Genomic DNA, 12,116 nt, shown 5'->3' with positions numbered 1-12,116 from the left:
TAGGTGGCTGACTGGGTTTGGGCTGAGATTGTAGAGACCTATGGGCTCAACTGAGCAGTGGTTTCTCTTCCAAGTTCAGCAGGTCGTGGAGGATGTTCGAAACAAATTATGTCAGACGGTTGCCCTCTTCTCCCTCTGTAATTCCGACCAACATGATGTTATTTCTCCTTGACCTACTTTCGAGGTCCTCACACTTTAAGGACAGAGCATTAACTTCAGTCTGAAGCTTGGCCACAGTATTTTCAAGGATTGTCACTCGCGGCCGTTGCACGGCTCTCAGCCATTTTTCATGCGAGCCAAGAGATTGTTGTATTGTAGCAACAGCCGAAGCTAACTCTCCCTTAACAACATTAAAGCAACACCATGTAACTTTTGCTCACGATTCCTCCATGTGGTTGATAAGCGCAATTGTCTGTTACCAGTGTAGTAAATACTGTCGCTGTATAAGCTTGCCCGTGGGCAGTGCAAATCACATTAATTTATTGAACTAAGCTGACGGAACCGGTGAATGGAGAAACCTCGTTTGGAAACTATGTCCACTGACCAGGTAAGTAGCCTGTGTTACACTATGTTCTACAAATATCATTACATATTTTTATTTATTGTTACTCCAGAATTCAAAACTAAAATGACAAAAAGAATGGTAGTATGTTTGCCTAGTTTTTTTTGCTTGCATAGTTCGTATGTAGCATTGTTTGCAAAGGGTGTAAATTGTATAATAGAATAAAATGTTGTCTGCATAATAATGTAGCCATAACGTCCATAATAGCCTATACATCGGACATTGTCATACGTTTATAAGGCTGTAAAATAACAGAACCTCTTTATTTGAATAACCGTTCAGACATGAAGTAGACTGGGGAATTAGTTTTTGAATCTTGGGTGTCGAAACAGACATGGTACACATGGTACAGCTCGCTCCAATGAGTGTAAGCCCGTCCGATATTGATTTGTGTCCGATCACTCTCTCTCTTTCTTTTCTTTGCTTCCTCCGACAATTCCCTTTTTGGTGTCTTTGCTTGCTCTGCCATGGCATTGGTTTTGAGACTTGCATATAAGATCGTTTCGTCTTATAGTTAGCTGTTGGCTAACTCCACACAAGCTACGAGTAAAATATGTGACGTAAGCCGTAAAGCAGGTCGCACTCTTCCACTGGCAGGGGATGGGCGGGGCTGTGTGTCCCGACCCGAATACAAAACTTACAGAGTGTGGTTCTAGCAGCTAGGAGGCTGCTCAGGTATCAGTGAAGGTAGAATTCACCTGAAATACCACTGAAATAATTTTAGAGACATTTTAAGGTCGAAAAACTACATAGTGTTGCTTTAATGTCTGCCTGCAGACCGCAAATCACAGTTTCAATCTTCACACAAATGTCATTTTTCATGGATTCGAGCGATTGTTTAAACATTTCAACTGTCAGTGATTCCCCCTCAGAAGTACCTCTCGAGTTAGCCGATCCCGCCGTATTAGCCAGCTTTTACTTGCCGCTACGCTTACTGCTCGGAGCTGGCATTATATGCACCATACCCACTAAATTTGAGCCAGTAAGTGTTAGCGAATCAGAGTGAAAAAGTAATGAAATAAGTATCAAGACTTTAATAAAGTTGAAATTTCACCTTCATTTAAAAAACTTCCCGGATTTTGCTGTCATAGATTGGACAGGACTAAACAATCTAGACTCATGACTTTAGTCAAAGGACTAAACTCACAACTTCAAACACAGTTACCCATGATGGTCCTCGAGAGACACTTTGTGAGTATGAGGACTTAGCCTTCCAGCTAAGCGGCCCCTTGTCTGGTGGTCCCAGTGCTTCAAGGCTCTTATTTGGTTCCTGGACTATCTGTTTCTGGCAACATTGTTGACTTGACTTCACAGACACTACTAGAAGAGAGCTGAACTCAGCTGGACAATAACATCACTGAATCAACAATGAACTGACTTTAACTGATAAACTGACTATTTTCTATTGTCCTCTTGCATTATCAGCACACATTTTTCCTGTTTAAGACTGTAAAGCTGCTTTTCCACAATCTGTTTTGTATAAAGTGCTATATAAATAAAGGTGACTAGACTTTGTTTATCTTGGTTCTTTTATTGATTTATTAAATCTTATTTTGCAATTTGATCCAACCCTTGCTAGTCTCTTAGTTCACCCAGTGTAACACTATATGTCTGTCTGTCTGTTTGCCATCTATAAAGCCCTGTACTGCATATGAAAGTTAGATTTCTTACTGGGGCCATCTAGGGACCAAAAAACCTTATCACAGTTCACTACAGTAAATATACAAAGTCTGACAAGCAAAGTGAACCGGCTTATTCCATGCACAGTATCCTTCTTAATGTCATTGTATTGTTGTTCATTGTTACATAAAGTCGTCTTTATTATATTTCTAGCATATATATATAATAGTTGAGGTATACCCATGATGAAAATTACAGGCCTCTCTCATCTTTTTAAGTGGGAGAACTTGCACAATTGGTGGCTGACTAAATACTTTTTTTCCCCACTGTATATATATATATATATATATATATATATATATATGACCACCCTACAGAGAGTTTTGGATCACAAAAATAGGAAATTATTTGTATATATTTCTTTTTGTATCTACGTATGTCTTTTTTGTGTGTTTTATCTTGGGAAAAGAGAGCTATTGTTGTATATACTAATCGTTGTTGTCTTTTTTCCTCCAATCACACTGCCACACAAAACAATGTTGTCATTCGCCAAGCTCCATGGAAACAAGAGAGATGGTTTGGGAAAGCCCAATTCAGAGCATCCTAAACATTTTCTGATCTGGACCCTTATTACAAATGAGCCAGGCTTAAACAAACAAACACATATCAATTTAAAGAAAGAAAGAAAGACAGTCCAAGGCCTCATCTGTAACTTACACAACACTTTAGAGGGGCTGCAGGTGGGATGACAGAGCCATTTGTCTTGGCGTTTCCTGAGATAGCCTGGAAAATATGAATCATCTGAGGTCCATGGGGTGAGGATGAGGGGTCTGACCAGCGTCTCTTTATGTGGTTTCAGTTCATTTCACCTTTGGTGTCACCAGCATGTAATGAAAAATGAGAGGTTTACACAGCAGGATGACAGCCACATCATTGTTCTATTGTGTGTCTGGGTTTGGTCATGTAGAGAGACTGTCATTCAATAAAAACATGGAATAACAATGAGAAACTGGGCTCTTGGAATAATATAAAGAGATTTGTGTGTTAGTGTATTATATACATATATATTAGTGCTGTCAATCGATTAAAAAAATAACGAATTAATTGCAATTTTTTTCTGAAATGAATCGCGATTAATCCCACCTAACATTAAAGTTGTTAAATATAGATTTATATTGCAATAATTTCACATTCAATCTTCAAATTAATGTAGAAACAACATAAAGACAGTATATTTTTAATATTTGTTTAATGGTATCTTTTTTTATGAGAGAAGGCAAGTATCACTGATACCAATACTACATTAAATAGTTTTTTATTTTATTTAACCATTGACTATAGCCATTCAACATTACACTATAATTGAGAGCTATCAATTTTAACATTCATTAGACTTTAAAAAATAACAACTTCTAATTTAAGTGAACTTAAAACAATCTTCATATAAACCCATTATAATAAATGTCATATGTAGCTACCTGTGCCCTTCAGCAAGTAGGACATATGCAGAAATTGAATAAAGTTATCAAACACTAAATTCTAATTTAACTAAAGATTAATTCTTAAAGCTATTAAATTTTACATTACAGCAGCTGGGCTGCTGAACATGACTGACACGCATCTTATTTTCTCACAACTCTTGCTGACCCACTTCAGGTCTTAAAGACTCTACTAAAGAGCTGATGAGTTGAATCGGGTGTGTTAGATGAGGCAGACAGTGCTGGGCTTCTCCAGGACAGTTTTGAAAAACATTTCAGAGACATGTTCTCATATAATAAATACTTACATCATTCATGATGTAATATAGAGAATTAAAGTAAATATGTTTATTATATAAAGATATTAACCTTTGTCTTGACTTTTTTGTTAAAAAATAAGTTATATTATTTATTTTAAAAACAACAACAACATCAATAATAATAATAATAATAATAATTTATATTCTTTAGTTATTATATTATATAGTTTGTCAAGACAAAATGTGGTAGTTTTATTTAATAATAATAAGAAGAATACCTTTAATTTTAGGTGCCTTTCAAGACACTCAAGGACACTGTATATTATAAACAAACAAACAAACAAACAAAAACAATAAAATATAGCCCTACCACCAAAGGAACTCAACTTAAAATTTGGAACTCTCAATAAGTCTGCAGAAGATGATCTCAGAGAACGCGAAGGAATGTACAAAACAGGAGCCTGATTATGAAGTGCTTTATAGGTAAGCAGCAAAATTTTACATTAAATCCGATAGTTAACAGGAAGCCAATGTAATTGGAAGAGAATAGGAGTAATGTGATTTTGGATAAAACAGATCTAGATCCAACAAGAAGGGCCTCAGTTTTGTTAGAATTTAACTTAAAAAAGTTATTAGTCATCCAAGTACTATAACATCCTGCAAACATTTAGTGAGCTTGAAAGGATGATGGAAAGCGTTGGGTTTTGTGGATAAATACAATTATGTATCATCAGTGTAAAAATGTATGTTGATGCCATACATGCTAAAAATGTGACCAAGAGGTAACATATAAATAATAAATAAAAGCGGACCCAATACTGACCCCTGTGGAACACCTTGAGTAACTGTAACAGGCTCTGACTGAGCATGCTTAATCTAAACAAACTGCTTCCTGTCATTTAAATGATGAAAACCAAAGAAGGGCATTGTCAGCTACTCCAATACAAGCCAAACGTTCCAATAAAAGTTTAGCAAACATAATATAATCAACCTATAATCAGAATATAATCAGAATATAATTAATAGACATTGAAAAAATAATCGACCCCTCAATGCTACAGTTGACCAATCAGAATAATGTATTAAGAGCCATGTAATAAGGAGACATATGTTATACGATAACCTCATGGAACATGCACATTCACAGTGATAATATGATGATTCATAATGCTAAACCTCATAATCAAACAGCAGCTGTTAGAGTCAGTGACTCAGATTTAAGCTCTGGAAGAAAACAGAAATGTGGTGGACAGCCTGACTCATATACGTAAGCTGTTGTTAAGGAGAGGGAATATAAACAGAGATTTGACTTCAAACAAAATACAAAATGTTTGAAAAAATAAAACAAACAACAAATAAATAAATAAATTTAATTTAAAAGGGGTGAGGGGGTGTATGGGGACAATACACTCATTAATTAATGACCAGAGTTGTGCATAGCCCAAACTGTGGAAAAAACAGACAAACAACAACAACAACATTTTTGTTAACCCTAAAACACAACAAAATGAAGTGCAAAATTGAAAATAAGGTAAAACACCTGTAACAATTTTGGTCATATTAATAAATTTTTTATTATTATTTTTTTTTTTTTTTATGTAAACTATGTTTTTTTTAAACACTTTGCAATAATGTCAAATTATAATTTTTTTAATAATTATAATCTTTTGCCATGCTTTAAAAAAATTACACTTATTTTGATGTATTGACTAACATACTAAATCACGTGTAAAGTAGGCTACTTGATTATAATTTTATCTGTAGTGTTATTTGCCATTGCATTTAAAGTTAATCCATTTTTAAATGTACTAAATTGCAACTTGTTTTGCAACTAATTTGCAAATGTGTATGTGTAATTACAAATATATTTTGATACATATAGGCCAACTTTCAAACTTTGTTTTTTTGTTAGAAATAACATTAAAGCATATTTTAGTTTACAATAAATATTCTGCAGTACACTTCAACCATATTTTAAAGACAATAGAAGGAACTTTGAAGTTAAGTGAGTGGAATTCACTGTCGTAAATACTGTATATCACTGTCGTTATTGCAGTGGATAGCTGTAGCAGTGTTGTGCATCAGTCGCACCCTATGCCTTGCGGCCTTTCTTCCTTGGGACAGGGCCAATCACTGTTTATGGATAACATAGAAATGAATGAGAAGCACCGTAAACTGAATCCTACCTGTCAGGTAGAATTTGTTGCAGAACTGTCGGTGACGATTTTATTAGGCATTTTTCAGTGTAAAAATCTGAAAAGTCTAAAAATAGATCCATCCAAAACAATTGTTTAATGGTAAACATGTTAAAGATTAGCCAGTGGGCTGTCAGTTCATTAAATGATAAGCTGTTTTGCGACAAAATCACTTCTCTTCCTTTGACATCCATTTAAAAAAAAAAAAACAGACACCTGTAGTCTTCTTTCCGGCCTGTGAAACAGAAGACATTCACCTTATTAGAAGCTATCAGCTATCATCACAATGCATTACCGCGGAATTAGGGGTGCTGAGGGTGCTGCAGCACCCCCTGTCCTGTAGCCCAAGAAAAAATAGGGGGACTGGGGGTTGAAAATAAGTAAATGAAAATTTTGCAACAATAAATAAAATTAATTTGATTAATTCGTATATTCTTTAAAATTCATTGAAAAAAGTAGCCTGAGCCTACAATGACACTATAAGCAAGAGTTGAGTTAAGTTAAATCAAATTGACTGTGAAAGTCGTTTCAACTTATTTAACTGACTTAAAAAATAATTTGTTGCCATGACTTTTTGATCATATTATTATTACCTGTAACATCTGTGCCGTACCCATATTAAGATCAATGACCATTTCTACAACCATTGCTAAGAGACAGCAGATAAAGAGCGACAGCGTCTTCAGCAGCAAGCAATCCTGCATTCTCAGATCTGTAGGGCTTACTGTGGTGTTTAATGCTAGACCTTTCCTATTCTTGTATCCTATTCTTAATACTTAAGGTTGTAACACAAATAACGAATGCTTAGTTTGTGGCTCATTAGGCTATTATTAATGAAAAAAAGTAGGCTATACAATAAAATAGCAGCTACAATAATATATTCACTTATATTAAACTTTGAACTTTTATTAGCCTAACAAAATGAATAAGGATGATATGTTTTACCAACAAATAAATAATGTAGAGCCCTGCACAGGCCTCCAATCTTGGTCCTAGCCCGGCTCTTGCCTGACACCTTATCAGAATTCTCTGCCTAAATCCGACTGGAGCCCGTGTCTTTTCTCTCTTCCCCATTATACTGCTGTTGCAGCCATTAAAGTAGTTCAGATTTGTTTTTAATTGCAAAGTGTTTTTTTCGTTTCTTTATGACGTTAATTTAGAAATATGTCTGGAACATTTTTGTTGTTGTTCAAAAAAAGTTCTTTTTTATAGTAACAACCAAGCGGCCAGCGGCAGACAGTGCCTATGTTTGATCAATTTAGCCTTCTCAGATCATCACGGCTTGAAATAAAATAAAATATATAGATATGAAACACTTAAAGCATATCACAATGTTAGTTTAAACGTTTAACCTATATAAATGTGCGCTTTTAGGCGCATATCCGGAGAGTGGAAGCTAAAGCGCGCTCGGCAGCACATAGAGGCAACAGCGCATCACTTGCACATGACGAAGTGGATATCGTCCTCTTTTGGAAGACCAAACAAAGTAGTTTCACTTTCACAACGAAGCACACAGCGTACATGGCTGCAGCATCAACAATACTACAGCGAGAATAAAAGTTACGCCTTCTTTCTTTGCGTGAACATTTGGGCGGCATTATGCAAATCTTCCCACATAGTGAGGTAGATATGTGGGGGCGTGTTAGAACGAGCCGTTTTAGGTAGGCGTGGCTGACTCTGAACTTTGATAAAGAATATCTCTTTGGATTTGAGACTTTCTTTGCAACTTTACAGATCTTCTTTATGCACCAAGAGCTTGTAACACTTCAAAGCGAAAGGAAAAATTGAAATCGCATCATATGACCCCTTTAATAAAATGCGCCGTCATTTTTGCTCATAAAGATAAGAGTAATAGATCATTATACACTGTAAAGGGTCTACATTTATTTGTGTGCGCTCACAAGAAACTTTGTGCTTTTGTAAAATAAGGAAAACAAACAGGTTGCGCATTCTGCCGTCTCGGTACTGAACAGGAGCGCTTCACAAAAATTAACCGAAACTCAGCGAATATTTGCCTTACAGACATGACAAATATATCTATAGAAAGCTTTAAATTACTTTAAAACGAAATAATTCAAATCGAAAACAAAAACTCTTGGAGAGGAGATGGCTAGTCAGGATAGTCAACTTCGTCTTTGCGACACTGACTCAGAAAACAGTAGTTTAATAATAATAATAATAATAATAATAATAATAATAATAATAATAATAATAATAATAATAATAATAATAATAATAATAATAATAATAATAATAATAATAATAATAATAATAATAATAATAATAATAATAATAATAATAATAATAATAATAATAATAATAATAATAATAATAATAACTAATAATAATAATAATTCAAATATCTCTTTACTATTTCCCCCGACACATTCATGGTAGGCTAATTACTTTTTTAGCTACTTGTTTTTGTTTGTTTTTTAATCTCTGGTCGGGTCAGTATAGTTTCCACGGTCAAGCCCAGCCGCAGCAGCATCCGTCCAAACAGCCGCAGCATCCTCCGGCAGCTCCCATTCATCACCCGCAGCATCTGCAGCTTGTATCGACGTCCCCACCGACTCTCAAAGCGACCCAGTCCAGCCCGGAGTCCGCGGAGGACGATAAGAGGAGCCCGTCCTGCAAGTCTCTGGTTCCGCAGACTCCTTCGACACTGTGCCGGTCCGTTGGACTCGCCAGGAAACCGGAGTGAGTAAAAATCACACTGACAAACGAACAGTACATCACACACACACACACACACACACACACACGCACACACACACACTCTATTACCGGGTGATCATGCGGCATTTGTATGCTTTCAGAAATCGGTACATTACAGAGTATGTTCGCTAAAGGAGGAATGCAATTTTGTATCACTGTCGTACACTTTTAAAGGTACATATAAAGATTCATATGACATATAATTAATAATAATAATACAGCCTAATTAATATTATCTAACTATTATATAACTATAAATAGAATATTCACATTTTCATTGATACATTCTATCTAATGATAATACATATAATTTTAAGCACCTTTCAAACATCAAATGAAGCTCAAAATGCTTCATATATTAGAAAATAAAAATGATAAACCGTGCAAAATTGAGTGATCGAGTAAAAAACAAATTACAAACAATAAAAGTATTATATGTAATACATATGAGGACACAAGGATGGATAATTTAACTATTTGTATTATAATCAGGCTATTAAATAAACATTGTATTACATATTTACATTATTACATATTAGGGCTGTCAAAATGAATGAAAAACTAAATTCGAATTTTCTACTTAAATATGATCAAAATTCGAATTATATTCGAATTTAAAAGGCATAATTTCAGTTAGGGGAATAAAAGCTTTTGGCTTCTCTCCTGAGGCCACAAGAGGGCGCATCGAGCAAAAAAATTATGCATGTTTCTTCAAAGCGTAATAAAATAACACGACTATCTTTGAAAAAAGTGCATAAAGTTTAAAATAATGTTTATAAACCATATATAATTAATAAAGTTGCTTAAACAATTAGAAAAAAAACAGCACCATGTATGTATGTATAGTTTACAGTTTTTCTGAATTGCTAAAACACTAAAACCCCATCTCTGAACCACATTCTCACTAGCTTAAACCAATTTGCAGAATAAAGCACTCTTTCTGCTAAACCTTAAACACGGCTCTATTTGCAAATCTCATGCACTCTTTTTGCAAAACTCTAAACACGTTCTCTTTCACTTAAACACTTATCACACTGTGATGCATTTGTGCTGCAAAATGCTAAACACAAGCGGCAAAAGTTAAACACAACTAAAGCACAGTTGTCATCGTTTACACACAACGATTCAGAATGGTTCACACTTGTTCCTAATGATGTGATCAAACCATCTGTACAAAATATGAGCCAGTTCAGAGTGCACAAGTGGCACAGGTGACTGAATAATGATACGGACAATAGATGGAAACAATCTGAGAAAGAGAGTAGGAAGAGTACATGTAAGAAGTGGAGGAAGAAGAGGAAGAGGATGAGGAGAGAAAGAGTAAGGCTTAAAGAGTGTTTTCAAGGCTAGATCTGTCAGACCAGAGGGCTTTTTCTCTTTGTCTAGCAAAAAAGACAACATTACTTGTGATGTGGACAAAGTCCTAAGGCCGGACTCAAGCACAAAGATATGATGCTGAGACAGAATGAATCTCATTGACCTGATTTTACAATTGCACAACTTACAGTATTTGAGTGTACTGTAACATGCTGTTCATTTAGAGCTTTTTGGCCTTTGCAGTTGGACTGCAGTATTTTTGCAGTATCCAAGAGCTGAATATATACAAACATTCAGTACTATTCAATATTCAGCACTATACTATTCTTGCAGTACATACAGTAGGCCTATACAATATATTCACCTTACTCAGTTGCAATTACTATACTTTTTTACAGAATTGCAAAATTGTTTACTCAATATACTTTTTTCTGTAATATTCTGGATGCTGTGTTCTCCATTTTTCTCTGTAGTGTCTAATGAATGCTCTGTAGTGTTTATTTTATTGACTCATGTGTGTGTGATCTGAGAGCACAGTTTGATTTTGAGTGCAAGTGAAATGGTTTGCAGTGATTGTTTGATTTTGATGGAAGAGTCAGAGGTTTGGTGTTTGGATTTGTGTTTTAGGTTTTGAGAAAATTAGTGATGGTTTCAAGAAATGTGTTTTAGCAATTCAGAAAAACTGTAATACAAAGGACCGAAAACCAATCACAAAGAGTAGGCTACTTTGTTCATTTAAAAAAACATGAGATACAGTGGGATGAATTGAAAAATTTGAACTTACATTATTTTTACATGGCTTTCTAAACATGCCGTTCTCTGCCAGACGCGAGTGCAACGCTGATAGATGTCCCGCTAGAAAATGTGCTAAATGTGTGAACGGCTTGGTTTCAGTTTTGACGTAAACATCTTCTCCACACTGATGCTCTAGTTTTCCACAATATATTTAATTTGAATTTAATTTAAAAAAAAATTCATCCAAAGCGATTTACAGTGCATTCAGGCTATACACTTTTCACCAATATGTGTGTTCCCTGGGAAATGAACCCATGACCTTATGCACTGCTAATGCAATGCTCTACCACTGAGCCACAGGAACATGTTGAATGAATAATGTAGCAGCGCCACATCTAGTGGGTTCAACTGCATAGGCTAACAAAAGCAATGACACTTACATCATCTTCGCATTTTGTGCCTGACGGCTGACACAGACCTAAAATTTGAATGCTACGTTTTTGCATTCGAATGTGGAATTTGTTTTAAAAAATTCGACGAATATTCAAAATTTGATTTTGTTTGACAGCCCTACAGTGTATTAGCATTAAATACCTTTATAAATTATTAAACATAGAAAATATGTATAATGGACATAATATGTAGATGAATTGTTTAAAAAAAGACGTTACGTTGTTAAATCAAGACATTAAGTTGGAGCTTTAAGGAGCTATTTTTATCTGACTGTTAAAAATGATGATGATGATGATGATTCTTTTTTTTAAATGTTGCCTATAGTCTGAGTGATTCTGTCATATTAATTAATAGTTTTTATTTGAATAACCAGTATATTTAGATACTACCACATGAAGAATTAGCAACAGCTATACCTGACAAAACATTTTAGAGTGTAGAAAATGTACCAAAGTTTACAGAATTCCTATTCTAATTTTAATGTATGTATGTATGTACTGTATGTATGAATCAATTGAAACGTTCTATCAATCACAATTTTGATAAATTGATAGAACTCCAAAGTATCACAAAGCAATGACTCGTATTTTCAGAACCAATATGACAATTATGATCACCAAGAGGATAAAATATCCTTGCAGAATGAACTTTTAACCTTTTAAGTCCTCCGTAGCACACCTATAATTTCCTGTAGCAGGGAAACTTTCCAATACAGGTAGGATTTTAAAGATTACTTTGTAGTGGATAAACTAGATACATTTCTACAGTATTTATAAAG

The 12,116-nt window shown here is 34.7% G+C and overlaps 1 protein-coding gene across 1 annotated transcript in view; it reads left to right on the top strand.

Moving 5' to 3' along the window:
• The window catches only part of LOC107584743 (IQ motif and SEC7 domain-containing protein 3-like), a 176,959-nt gene that overhangs the window by 2,515 nt on the left and 162,328 nt on the right, over positions 1–12,116 (top strand). Inside the window, exon 2 of the mRNA XM_016271460.1 lies at positions 8,576–8,815. Coding sequence (XP_016126946.1) covers positions 8,576–8,815 — 240 coding nt within the window. The remainder of the gene's footprint in view (positions 1–8,575; positions 8,816–12,116) is intronic.

This window comes from Sinocyclocheilus grahami, unplaced genomic scaffold, assembly GCF_001515645.1.
Source record: "Sinocyclocheilus grahami isolate Dianchi unplaced genomic scaffold, SAMN03320097.WGS_v1.1 scaffold62.1, whole genome shotgun sequence".
Classification (NCBI taxonomy): Eukaryota; Metazoa; Chordata; class Actinopteri; order Cypriniformes; family Cyprinidae; genus Sinocyclocheilus; species Sinocyclocheilus grahami.
This window is presented reverse-complemented; position numbering and strand designations above follow the sequence as displayed.